The 14,533-nt window shown below is 32.8% G+C and overlaps 1 protein-coding gene across 6 annotated transcripts; it reads right to left on the bottom strand.

Moving 5' to 3' along the window:
* Nucleotides 1-795: 795 nt before the first annotated feature.
* LOC142977136 (uncharacterized) lies at nt 796-13,917 on the bottom strand. 6 transcript variants are annotated; one of them, XM_076120866.1, is made up of 9 exons: nt 13,775-13,917; nt 9,156-9,396; nt 8,496-8,706; nt 6,366-6,728; nt 5,029-5,214; nt 4,208-4,329; nt 3,469-3,630; nt 2,972-3,142; nt 796-2,613 (listed from the first exon to the last, which is right to left on the bottom strand). In XM_076120866.1, exons 2-9 carry the CDS (start codon nt 9,363-9,365, stop codon nt 2,323-2,325), a joined length of 1,716 nt encoding a protein of 571 aa, XP_075976981.1. In that variant the 5' UTR covers nt 9,366-9,396; nt 13,775-13,917; the 3' UTR covers nt 796-2,322. The 6 variants fall into 6 exon arrangements, with proteins under 6 accessions (XP_075976981.1, XP_075976986.1, XP_075976984.1 ...); XM_076120871.1 differs by having other exon boundaries at nt 9,156-9,390; nt 13,793-13,909; XM_076120869.1 differs by having other exon boundaries at nt 13,793-13,908.
* Nucleotides 13,918-14,533: the final 616 nt, after the last annotated feature.

Genomic DNA, 14,533 nt, shown 5'->3' with positions numbered 1-14,533 from the left:
TAATTCAAATAATATTCCCTTTCGTCCTTCCCTGTTTTTCTAAGTATTTTTCTCTTAGAAACGAATTTCTAGTGCAATAGCATAATTATGCATAAACTTATGTTTGAAATTATTGCATCGCCTACGTTTTGAACGCCTAATGTTATCCCATGGAGCAAATATAAGAAAGAATGGATTAACTTGGACTTGTTTGCAAGATTCAGTTGTAAAGTATATGGTGCAATAAAATAATAATAAGTTCAAAGTATAGGTACTAAAAATGTTAATGTTTTGGTGTTAAAACAACGAAACGTTATCAGTGTTGATGATAATTCGATGATCTGGAATGATATTCTACATATCATCGTGGTAAACGCTAGACTAAATCAATTTCACAATATTTTGCCAAGTGGATTTTCCCACACAAGAAGCCGTGAGGACACACGAGGTAGTTTAGTGGGTATGCTCGCCCTTCTGGCGGGTGAGGTCCACATAACCCTGTACTCCGCCCAGAGTGCAGGTGTATGTTTATTGCATTAGTCATGTTAAAAAAAAGGCGAATTTTCCCAATCGCCAGTAAACATGACTCCGTGCGTTCTGCCAAGTTCTAGTTTTCAAGATCGATCCTCGCGGCTCCCAGTAATAGGAGATAATGCTTAAAAAGATCACAACGAGTTAGAAAACTCCTCCTTTTTTAAGTCGATATAATAATGATATTATGCAAAGAAATGTTGCGGTTTCGTCATTTATTTAATAAAGTTTACATTAAAGTTTACCAGGATGAATTAATAATTATGAAGATAAAAATAATATTCGGTTGGTGTAAATAAAACACTTTCATCAGAAAATATTTTGTGTATAATAATTCTTAGAAGAGTCATGTTACTTACGAAATTGCCTCGAGTCTCCTTTAAACAACAAAAAGTTCAAAAACCTTTGGATAAATACACGAAATTCGATAAGTAATTAATGTAATAAAATAGCAATTATTATTTGCATTGGAGTCCATTTTAGCCCTCACTGTAACTTTTCCAAAGCTACATGACAGCTAAGTGACACAACCAGTAACGCAATTTTCTATATACAATAGTTTCACATTTAAAATGTACTGCCAAATTAATTCTTACGGACCCCGGTAGAGGCGCTGAACAGATTTTCGTGTTAAATTTCTCGATAGCTAGCTAGTTGTCGGTAGCCGACAGTAGTGGAGAATCGAGCTACTGAAATAAATAATGGATCGTGAATCTGCTACATTGATCAAACATCGGTCAGTCAATATACAAAAAATAAGTGATTCAATAATTTACTAAATGGTTATTTAAACATTACCTGTTCTGACTGACCGATGTTTAACAAAAAATAAGTTCTTCAATAAGTTTTTCATTCAACAAAAACACGTATCCTGTACCTCGATTCTCTACCACTATCGACTACCGACAACCGGCTACCTATCGACATTTGACATTTAGAATGTACTGCCAAAATGTTTTCTACGGCTCCCGTCAGAGGCGCTAATCAGATTTTCATACAAAATTTCTCGATGACAGTTCGGTTGTCGGTAGTCGATAGTAGTAGAGAATCGAGGCACTGTTACAAAAATATAGCAGAGAAGAATAGAATAATCATTTGCTTTTTCATCTGTTGACTTAACTGTCAACCATAAATTATAAATAATACGTGCCTTACAATTCCAGTCAAAAAACGCTAATAAAAAAGTAACAAAATATCGACTCGATGTATTCGCTTTATGTACAAAATACTTATAGCTACCAAAATAACCCTTAAAGATATAGATATTACTCATACTACAGTATCTTTGAGTTTTGACTACATTGAGTAAAATTCTATCAAAATATACAATAGCCTGCTGATTATATTTATAACTTTAATTTAGTTTGTATAATTAGTATTTTTAATTTGTAAAAGATCGCTTAATTAAATGAAGCTTAATATGTATCGAAACACCCTGCATAACAAGAACAGTAATAAATTCTTCAAAAAATATTCTCGAAATATTTCAAAACAATCATCTATTTGTCGATTCGTAAATTTCAATTCCAATGTTACACACAATAATATACCAAGTCTTGCCCTTTAGAGAATTGACATGTCTACAACTCTACTACAAAAATAATTTCAAACCAAGAATTCATTTATATCAAATATTGGCGCTCGATGTCATTTTAATTCAAATAAATATGTATATTATGTATTTTATCGTCTCCATTAATCATTTTAGCATTTTATATACATTTAACTCTTTGTTCTCACTAGCTAAGCTATTTCCCTGATATCCTATAAAAGTCGAATTACGTACATACAACAACAGTCTTATTAACCACCCTAGCAATATTTCTCTTTCAAAACCCTTCTCAAAATTTTACCAGCTGCGCTTTTAGGAACTTCGTTTACAAACTTTATATCGTCCACTTGCTTGTACGCTGCTACTCTTTCATTGACGAAGGCGCTAATGTCTTGCTCAGTACATTTGTGACCAGGTTTTAATACTACGAAAGCTTTTGGCGTTTCTCCTTTGGTTTTGTGTGATACTCCTACAACTGCTGCGTCGTTCACTGAAGGGTGCTCTCGGAATACTGATTCTAATTCCGCTGGCGGTACTTGAAAACCTTTCACCTGAAAAGAAGAATAAATTATTTCTTCTTAAGTTAGATATAATAATGGTGAATCATGTAATAGATGAATTAAATTACACTTGTAGATAAGCTTGAGCCCGAAGAGATACATTAGGGAATGTTAATTGTCATTGTTGGCAGCCAGTTGGTGGCAAATTGTAAAAGGTTTCTTTGGCAAGGTCCTTACGAGGAATTTAACATTCATTTGATTAGTTCATACTGATTCCAGTCAGCCTGGGACCACGTCGAGTGTAGCTTGCGCCGAAACGCAAATCATGCCATAAAATAAGTGTTTGCGTTTATTCCCTAACTTATTATATATTAAACATGCAACGCGAAAGTTTAAAAGTTTTGGTTACCTTAATAAGTTCCTTCAACCTATCAGCGATGACAAGTACTCCATCTTCATCAGCCACTCCTAGGTCTCCAGTCTTGAACCATCCGTCTGCTGTGAAGGTCTCATTGTTGGCCTGGGGATTGTTTCTGTAGCCTCTCATCACTTGCGGACCACGGATGAGAATTTCACCAGTCTACAAATAACGCAAACATCGATTAAATTGGCAGTGATTCATTTCGGCATGCCACTACCAGTGCGACGGGTTTGATGCCCACACGAAGAAAATATTTGCGCGATCCACTTATAGTAGGTTCGGGTCTGGTTGTACCTTGTGTCCGCTGTTTGAACGTTTGTAAAAGGCACCGCGACACAAGAGCAATTCTTAGTGCGGGAGTTGTCTTTTATAAAGAATAAAAAGAAGGAATAGAATAGATTCCAAGAAGTTTATAATAATTGCTTTGTTCTTTTATGTTTTCTATTGTATCTACTGATTGCTTTGATATATTTTCGTATACCAACCTCATTAGGTCCCAAATTCCTAAGATCCTGGTCAACAATTCTCAGTTCAGTACTTGGTACAGGAGGACCAGTCTTCGCGTAGCTCACCAATCCCTTAGGAGTAAGCGTAACTGTGGGTGATGTCTCCGTCAATCCGTAACCTTGTCTAAAGTCAACCGTTTTCTGCAAACAAACAATGTTTATCATAAGATAATTTATTTCAATATTTGCAATAGGTAAAAGCATTTCTTTTGAGAGTAGTAACAGTGAATTATCTACTTGTGCTGTGACTTGCAAAAGTATTTTATGTTTTTCTAGTGCAAAATATTTGCATAAGATTTTGTCACTTTCGTCATAAAATTGTTCAATGCCGCAAATAGTATTAATATCTATTACTCCGAACTTGCCGTTTGTATCATTAACCCCTTTTCTATAAACTGATGAGCACAGGCCTCTTTATTACGTCAGTTGCTACAGTTCTCTGTAATTCATCAATTGCAGCCTTATAAGTTTAACCTTCTTGTTAGACTGCATCAGTGATTCGAACGATACCGTGAACGGAACAGTATGCGAGTAAGATTAAAAGTTCTTAAGTTTCCAATTACTCCAATATAACTCTTAAATATTCTCAATAGTGGCCCGGAGTCCTTGCATGAGGTCAATGGTCAAATTGGCAAAAAGCGGGTGAATTTTGATACACCTTCGAGCGTAACTGACAGGCGTGTGTTTTCAGCGAATAATAATTAAAATGAAAAGTTACCTTCATCTTATCATTTAATCTTTCAACATCGCTGGCCGCGAGTGGTGCAGCACCGTTAACTATAATCTCAACATGTTCAAAGGTCTTCTCTGTCGCAGCTGGATGGGAGCCCATCAAGAGAACTGGAAATAAAGACATAGAGATTTTTAATTTCATATTTTTACTGTTAATTAAATGCAATTCATTTTATTTCAATTTTGTCCATTGCAATGTCGCATGTATAGCAGATGTGTCGTTGATTAGATAAATTTTGCTTTCCGCAATGTTTTAAGTATTTGGTTTTAATGTTCTACATTAATTTATTCGGTATGAACGGAAAACATGAAGCCTTTGTTTATCACAATGCGTGACGATGTTATTGCTGAATCTTTATTGTCTTTTAAAAATCTTTCCATGCACTTATCTTATTGTGAAGAGTCTGAGAACTGTGAGTCTAAAGGTTACTCGAATAAATGAATATTATTATTATTATATTATTATTATTATTAAAATTTTCGACAATAAAACATTACTTTTAAAGTAATATTCACTGTCTAGAATAAAATTAGTATAACCCATTGCTGTCCCACTGTACAAGGGTCTTCTCCCGTAATGAGGGAGGGTCTATATCTTGAGACGCCACGCTGACCTAAAGCGGGTAGGGGACTTTGTATACCTTTAAGAACTGTGTTAAAGATTCGTGTTGCATCACGGTGCTTTCCTTCACCGTTGAAACAAGTGATAATTGTTTCTTATTCGATTGGGTTCGAACCATCGACCACTTAGGTGGGAGATGCATTTTTAGATCATTGTCTACATTTCAATAAATATTGAAAACTTACTTAAAGGAGGAGCGACCATAACAATATTTGTTTTATGTTTCTCCAACGTCTTAAGATAGAGTTCTGGCTGGAACTTGGCAAGGGCCACTAGTTTGGCGCCAACAGACATCTTATGGAACATGAGCACCGTTGAAGCGTAAATGTGGAAGAACGGTAACACTCCCATTACGACATCTTGATGGGTTGCTGGAAAAAGAAAATGAAATTGGTGCTTTACTTAGTATAATTTCACCAAAACTGGCAAATGAATGAGTAGAGATGAAATCATGATTTTGAATACCGAAAAAGATATAAGTATATTTTCAACTAACTATAACGAAAATGTAGAGTCATCAAGTAATAATATATTTATTACAATCTCGAGCAACACTAAGAAAAATTAAGAAGAAGGTGACAGTAATATTTTGCTAGAACTACCTCTAACATGACAATAAACAGACAAATATTTTAGCCTCAATTAAGACACTTTGAGGAAACTGTGTGATAAACTTTTTCTGCGATACAAGTTACACACAATGTTTGACAAAAATAGCGGAATAAAATGTTTCAAACAAATTACGAATTACATTTTTTATCGACGTATAAACTATTGCCTTCATGTAATACGACCTTGGTCATCTGTTCTATATAAAATAGAATACAAAACATTCACGCCTATTACTTTAGGCGTTCACCTACTAACAATTACTTTAACATAATGTTTCTTTTTTGCTATTGCTGTGCATTTTTTGCTAATAACTCTGTTTCATTAGATCGTAGTAATGTTATTCGTTTTAATGAAAACCGTAAAAGGTTTTGTTTAGGTTTTTTAAATCCAAATATCTGATTTACTATCTTCAGAACTGATTGTTACAATTTACATAGGTACGATGTTTAAAGCAAGTCATAAAAGTGCACAAGATCTACGATAGGCTAGATATACTGATTAAGAGATAGTTGCAGTATCAAAAAGATAATCAAAGCTGGGATGACAGGTACAGATGAAATCAAGGATTACATCAATAACAAATAACGTAGGATTGAGTCCGGAAAATGTCGACAGATGTTGAAATGAGATGAGTTTTTTGCTAGCTGTTTTCTGAAAATTTCGAATTTTCATCAGTTATTGTAGTAAATAAATGATCAGTTATTGTAGTAAATAAATGATCAGTTATTGTAGTAAATAAATGATCTGACTTAAATTTCGATAAAAAAGTAAACATATTAATGTCCATTACTGTTCCACAACTGAGTCTTCTTCACCAGAGGGATTAGGCCTTGAGCCCACAATGTTGGCCCAATGTGTATTTGAAACTACTTACTCAATCAAAAAAAAATAAAAACAAGTAAGAAATTACCTGTTGTATCATTATGACACTTAATCAAAGGATCATTAATCTGCTCCATATTAGCAATAATGTTTCTATGAGACAACTCCACGCCTTTCGGCAGACCTGTAGTTCCACTAGAATATGGCAGAAAGCAGATATCGTTAGTGCTTCTCCTAACTTCTTTCAAACAAGACTTGTCTACGTGGACATCTTCGCTTAGTTCATTGAAAAGGGCTGTTCCTTCAGGTACTGGGTCCCCATTCGTCTTGATGACAATTATAGGAATGTCCAGTTTAGCTATTTTGAGTGCTTCAGTAACAACTGGTACCGTGTCTGGTAAAGTTACTATTATTTTTGCTGCTGACATCGTGAGTTGCCGTTGTACTTCGTCTGAAATTAGAAAAATATATTTTGTCATTTTTGTGCTTTTTGTGGTACTTAAAAATCTTCAGATATAGATAATTTTGAGACTACGTTTGTAAGAATCGTATGCTGAGAATTTTAATGTTCGATAGTTAGGATACTTAGAAGTTAAAAATAAAGTAATTAGATCTATACTTCATAAAGGAATTAATTAGTTTTCCCTTACAAATAAATGAATAGATTAAAATGTCCGAATTTCTATGTAAGTAAATATTTAGCTTTATTTTAATGAAATTATTCGGTTTCTGTAGCAATCAATTAACATTTAAATGTAAATTGTTTATCAATTTACATATAGATTGTAATATAATACAACACAAATAACAAATACATAATCATACCTTTTTTAAAAAAAAACTTAAACTGTACGATTTAATGCTAATTGTACAAATACAAAGTTGAGAAAAAAAATAACATCGTTAAATACGAAATTTGCAATGTAAATTACTTAACAACATAATCATAAATATTTTTGTAAAAAATACATATTTCAATGTTTTTTGTTCCGGTAATTCTATATAAAATTTTGAAAATTGAAGAAAATATTTTCAGAGCATTGTTGCTATAAGGAAAAACTTTACTAGAAATTGCACACCAAAAATATTCTCATACATAGACGTCTTCCAACGTTTGTTTGAATCTGTAGTTATCGGATATTCGTGAATTTAACTCTTTTTACACGAGTAAATTCTTCTTACTCCCGGTTTCTGGGTACATTTAGCGGTAGTTTATCTATTCAATAACGTTTTTTTATATGAGTTTAAATGCTATTGAATAGATAAACTACCGCTAAATGCCGTAATACCTCAGAAACCCGGGGATTAGCCAACAAAGCGCTGAAAGTCTATTCTTTGCATTTTCATTCAATTCTATTGAAATTTAACCATTTTTTTCTGAACTTTTGGGTTATAACATGGCTGAATAGTTTTACGATTATATCAGTTCTGCCTTATACTCTTTAATTTTAATTAAGGTTGTTTATATAATAGACCCCTCAGAAGAGTCCGAATGAACTTTATTACTATTTTTAATACTATCAATAAATAACCTAACAACTATCTTCAATAACACAATTAAGTAATATAATCTGTTGATAAGATATCATTTTAACGCAGTGCTGTAATGTTATCGATAAGAAAACGGTTACCTGTCTTCAAAACAGTAATACTGTCATAAATAGTAACTGAATTGAGATAACATTAGATATTTATGTTGAGGAAAATAAATTATATGTTAAAAATGTTTATTGCAAATTAAGTTTTCTTCTATTATTATTTCATTAGAATGGTTAAATGTAAATACATTTAAGGAGTACAATATACGGAGAATACAAAACATCTGGTTTTCTCAAATCTACACAAATGTTATTACCTACGTGTTAGTTCTTTCTTTTTTAAATAATTATTTATTACTGTCTGTGCTATGTAATGACTGCTAAAGTGGTCTTCGTTACGGGCTTCTTAGCAAGTAATCGCTTACCTCCGGAGAAAACACATCAGCTGATTAATCATTTAGAAAAACAAAATCCTAGTCATTATTATCCAATAATTATTGGATAAATAAACGTGTGTAAAATAAATATGTTTATTTATTTTTGTATATAGGTAATAGTGTAAATTTTGCTTTTCTTATTAGTTAAGTTTTTTAAGAAATAGTACCAATTTAATGGAAGAATGAAATAATATTGCTCATAAAATGTGATTTGGTATTCCACAGACCGCAAAATATACTCACGGGCAGTATAAATAGGATTAATGCTGGTTATAATGGCTCCAGCCTCCATGATGCCCAAAGCAACTAGAGGATAATCAGGCACGTTCGGCAACATCACGGCAACAGCATCTCCATCACGGATTTTAAACTTGGTACGAAGGTTCGCCGCGAAGGTGTTGGAGAGTTTGAAGGCTTGCTCGTAAGTGTACCCTCGGCCAGTGAGGGCACATACCTGGAAGATGAGGAAGAAGATATTAGACGTGTATAAATAAAAAATATTGAAGGAGATTAGACACGACGTCGGAACAGAAATTTTATTTATTGTTTCCAATTTTTAGTAAACCTGTAATGCATTAAAAACTGGATCTTCAAAATGATAAACATGACATGCTTTTTGTACTTAAGAGTTCGTAAATAGCATCTAAATATGCAAAGATTTTATCCGAAAATCTAAAATAAAATTCGAAAATAAATATCCCGTTGAACTTACAAACAAAGAAATCAAAACAAAACCTTGACTTAAAACAATTATTTCAGAAATAATTTGTGACGTTTGAGATTTAATCTTCATAATATATTATGGTTCTGCACTGTTGTAAAATATTTCTGTGTGCTAATGACAGTCGTACTTTAACTAAAAATTATTAAGGTAATTAATAAATAATATCAAAGGTTACTTACTGAAACCGTTCTCTCGGGCCATCTGTCCAGATTCTGCCAAACATAATCATACAAAGTGCAATTTGGTATCTCAATATTTTTATAAGGCGACTTTATCACTTTATCCTGTGTCCATACACTATGTTTTCTAATCACCACACTTGCATATTTTGAACTCTGTTTCACAGTACACAAAGTCCTTTTTACCGTGAACAAATTTTTCGACACCATTGTTCTAGTCGGCTTGAGTAGCTGGCTAAGACTGAATCATTTTAAATGGTTTGTTTGTATAGATAAGTGTTGATAAAATGTTGTTGATAACGTTGTTTACGTTTTTCTTAATGACGGGTCATTTAGAGATAAAGAAAGCATTGTACGAAGGAGAAGACAAGACAAGAGGATAATGCAAATCGAAGAAACAAAGAACTTGACAAACAAAGGAAGGAATCACGACAAAAATATATTTCCGAAGATAATAATGTGTTATTTTATAACCACGACAATGAAAAATAATTTATTTCATTAAAACGTAAGATATTTATGTTTGAATCGGGAAACATAAGATATGCCAAAAAGTTTAAAAATATTTTGGAAAACACGTACTTACACATAAATTTATTTGCGGATTGCGATCCGCAAATAAACGCGTTTCAAAAATACGTATGAAATCTATTTTAGGAGTGAAAGAACATTTAAGGATTTGCTTATGAAACAAAATTAACCGATCGAACGATTTCAAGTACTCAAATTTTTCTTGTCGTCTAAAATGAGCTAATTTTCAATGTAATTTATAATACTGTGCAACTGGAAATCTGAAATGATTAAAACAAGATAAATATGTATGTTCAATTGAATTCAGGTTTCCAGTCTCTGTATGCGGGTTATAATGTAATTCTATTTTTTTTGCTACAGGCTGTTGCCGTATATAGCTATAGGCCTCATTTCTTGTAAATATTTATATAAGGGAATGGCTCTATGCATTGAAAACAGAGTTATTTTTTGTGGAAACTCAATAAGTTAATAGAGACTTTCAATATTTATTCTATAACAACTTTTATAAACTGTAGTTTCAATTATGATTTAGCGATATTTTTGTGTACAGACGTTATATATATTTTAAATAATATCTTCAGTATTTGGTGTGTCTCAAGAGCGCTTCTTGGGCCAAAATTAGAAGTATCTGAACGATTGTCGTATAAAATACTTTTAACCGTTTTTGTTGATAAAACTATACAAGGAAAACCACGAAAATTATGATAAATTGCAAACAAATTGTGCTATAAACTCCACGATTAGACTGAACGTTAGAGATAAACTAAGTAGAGGCATTATTGATGTCGTAAATCTATACTAATATTATAAAGCTGAAGAGTTTGTTTGTTTGTTTGTTCGTTCGAACGCGCTAATCTCAGGAACTATTGGTCTGATTTCAAAAAATCTTTCAGTGTTAGATAGTCTATTTATCGAAGAAGGCTATAGGTTATATAACATCACGCTACCGCCATTAGGAGCGGAGTAGCAATGAAAAATGTTACAAAAACGGGAAAAAATTAGATTCTCTCTTCGGTGACGCAAGCGAAGTTGCGCGGGTCAGCTAGTATCCTATAAATAGATACGTACTTGATGTTTAAGTCTAGCCATGATTATGATATTTTTTATATCGAATACAGAACACAACTTGCACAATAATATTAAATGAATCGATGAAGTATTTGTGAAGAACATTTTACTTAAAGGCCAACAACCAACACTTCGTCCAGATTTTGAAAAGTAATGCCATGAATACCGACAAAAAGTAGTAGCTACTGCTTCTAGTAACTTTAGAATTACTGATAATATTGATATTCACTTATATTATCACAAGCCTATTTCTCACACAAAAGAAGTAACAGAAATACTAGTCTGTGACAAAAAAACTAGTATTTTAAAAAATTGTACAACAACAAAATTTTTTACAATCAATCGTTTACGCCTCTCCCTTATGAAGAGAGGGTTTTCTATAAATAGAACAATGTAGTACTTGTACAGTCGCAAACAAGTGAGTGCGATAAGGTCAGGGACACGACGATTGTAAACAAAACTGAATAAATTCTTGGATGCTTTATATAGATACGGAATGCATCGTAAGTAAAATGATGTGTTTCCGTGAATGAGACTTGAATGAAAATACCTACCTATTTTGAGATATTCTTAGAAATAGTTTTGCCTTCGTGGCGCAGTTGTTAAGGACGCCACGCCGCTACCATTGCGGCGGGATCGGGAGGTCGTCGGTTCGATTCTCACAAAAAACAATTATTTGTGCGATACACAAATATTTTTTTCGGTCTGGTTGTTCTTAATGTCAGTTATTTGCATGTTTATAAACGTCACCAGTGACACAAGAGCAATTTTATGTGTGGGTGATGTTTTTACGACTTCATCGGGTAGAGTATGATTCTATTACCTTAGTCAGAATAACGACATTTTACGTTTCTCGTAATAATTTTATTTGCGCTAAAGATTGTTTCCCTTATTCATTGTTTGAAAGCCAAGTTTGAACATAATTCAGTGTTAAAGAAAATAAAAGGAACCTTAGTCATCAGACGATAATTTAAATACGTTCAAATCTAGTTTAGAAAAATCCTTGTCTGACAATAAATGAGTCAATCTCAAAATATTTGTTAATCAAGTATTACGTGACTTTTGCAACGGAAGCAAACCACTAATGGAGTCATTAACTAGCGCGTTAAAACCCCAGTAGCAATTGATAAGAATGTAATTAAAACTGACCACACAAATTATCGCTCTTTGGCGCCTATACACTATTCTGAAAATAGAAAATGCTAAAATTTACTGCTAATAGTTTCTTCTGATGATATACGTAATTTCTTGGATGAAAAAAATATTATTTCTTTTTCTCTATGAGTATAAGTCTGTGAATTCTAAAATTCTTTAAGTAAATACAACGTTACCTATTCATCATCGATTCCACACGCTTTTTAATTTAAAAATATAATATATAAGTAATATTTTTTGGGTTCAGATTTTTTTAAACTGTTAGTCTCTTAAATTTTCAATTATCTTCCGAAGCCTGTTACATCATAAATACTGCAGAGTCAATTTGACGAGTCACGTCTTGTAAAGCTAATTATTATAGATTTTATCAAAATTTTTGTTTGAATATCGTGTTGAAAATTTTGTGATAATAATTCTACAATGCCATTACCAGGTACCCACTACTGCGTGCCGTTATTATAGATGACGTGATACAATATAGGTATTTACTTACTGCATGAACCTAATTAGTATGTCTATCGGTCGATCTATCTAATATTCCGTTGACCGGTCAGAAAGTAAAGGAAATATTACAGGCGATACGATTCGAAACGAAACGAAACGTCCTGTAAGCTCTGTTTTTTTTTATTGGTTATTTATTTTTTATTAGTTCATATATTTTTTATAGATTTTTTTAACCCTTTACTGTCCCACTCGGGAGGCAACGGTCCACCACGCTAGCCAAGTGCGGGTTGGGGACTTTTCATGCCCCAAATAAACGTATCAAACAAATTTTATTCATGCAAGGTTTCACCACGTTCTTTTCCTTCACCGTTAGAAATATTTCTATTACACTCATAACTTCGAAAAACCATTGGTGTCTTGCTTTGGGTGCCAACTTATACCACGCGGCTATCACTGCTTTTATACTAGATACTACTGTTATATTTTTTTATTATTTGTTATTTTTATGAGTACATATTTATTGTACTTATCCAAGATAAATCGTACACAACAAGGTTCTCTTCAAAGTTCTAGCGCTGTAGTACAATGACCAATGTTCATTGACATGTACAGTCGTACAATCCAATAAATATAAAGACATACACACTCGTATCTGTGATATTGTCACTGTGACTGGCTACTGAGTCTACTGACGTTGTTACGTGACCCTGTTTGAGTAACGTAATACTTATGATGTCTGGTTTATGCAAATAGCCTATACCTAAATAGTATAAATCCAGCAATTTCACTACCATTTAATAAACCTTCTTAATTCTTAAAACAATTTTACAATGAGAATTTTGGCTAACACTATCGCCATTAATGTTTCCAATAACTAAAATAATATGTATTAATAAAATAACTAGACTTTATGAATATATTACGATGATGTTTTCTTTAACGATGTAAAGAAAAAGTAGTTCTGATGTTTGCCCAATTGTGCGTTATTATTGTTTTTTGTAAATCTTAAACTGCCAACAGGACATTTTATCTCACCCTTTATTTGCTTTAAAACCAAAATCATAAAAAACCAAACAAAAACATCAGTAGGCCATTATTCCAAAAAAGTTGTACGACAGAAATTTAATAATCAAATTGAATGAATGGGAAAATTAATAATTCTTGTCAACAGCAACACGTGTAAAATAAAATATGGTAAATTCCTTATTTATTTTGATTTTTAATCTAAAGTACTGTTCCAGACGATATCACTGGAACACTCCATAGTAAACCTAAGTATGATAAAGTATCTATTTCGAAGCGGCACGACATAACATAACGCTATCGTAAACTGTGGCTAGTTAACCATCAATTAATTCAACGGCCAACGATCAACACATTATATTACACATAACACAAGTTACATAAGGCCTCAAACTCACTTGACAATGACTATTTACTTTTAAAGTATTATTCAAACAAGCACTGACACCCGGTATTTTATGCACGAAATCGTTTTGAAGATGCGTGCGTTCCCACCCGCGACTAATTGTACACTGAACTCACTGAACTACTGGCACAGAGTAATGACTTGTTGTAGATATCGTAAAAACATACACCACAGAGTACATTTACTTCATTGATAGTCATCGAACAACTGATGGTATGTGATGAATGTGACTGTGATATATTTAGGCTGTGGCGTGAAATGCACTTTGATTCAATTACGAAAGCTAGTTGAAGGCAGAATTTGTACGTTTTTTAGTATCCTGTGCATGTTGTATGATAACAAACATACTTAATAGGTATGTTGGCGACGAACTACGAGTGCAATGATTTGTGCAGTATTTCTACGGATGAGTCAGTGACTTTTGGCCCTTGTATGCTTAGTTTTTTATGTTTCTGAAGAATTTTCTTTTAAACGGGTTACCCACTTCATTCTCAAATGAAAAGGTCTTTTTTGGTTAAGTGACATCATTTTATGAATGAATCGGTGGCCTATCGCAAAACAAAGATTTAAGAGGTGCTTATTAGTCATACTGTTCCGTTTAAATCACTTTTAATCAACGATTTTTTTTAAATGACTAACTTGCTACACTACATAAATCTTTCAGAGAAAATTGTGTCGAAATCAAAATTCTCCGCTTATTTCCCGGAAGACTAGCATAATTATGACTATTCTAAGAAAAGGCTTAGTAGGT

This window comes from Anticarsia gemmatalis, chromosome 12 (genome assembly GCF_050436995.1).
Source record: "Anticarsia gemmatalis isolate Benzon Research Colony breed Stoneville strain chromosome 12, ilAntGemm2 primary, whole genome shotgun sequence".
In the NCBI taxonomy this organism is placed as follows: domain Eukaryota; kingdom Metazoa; phylum Arthropoda; class Insecta; order Lepidoptera; family Erebidae; genus Anticarsia; species Anticarsia gemmatalis.
The sequence above is the reverse complement of the archived record's forward strand: the minus strand, read 5'-3'. Positions and strand labels throughout refer to the sequence as shown.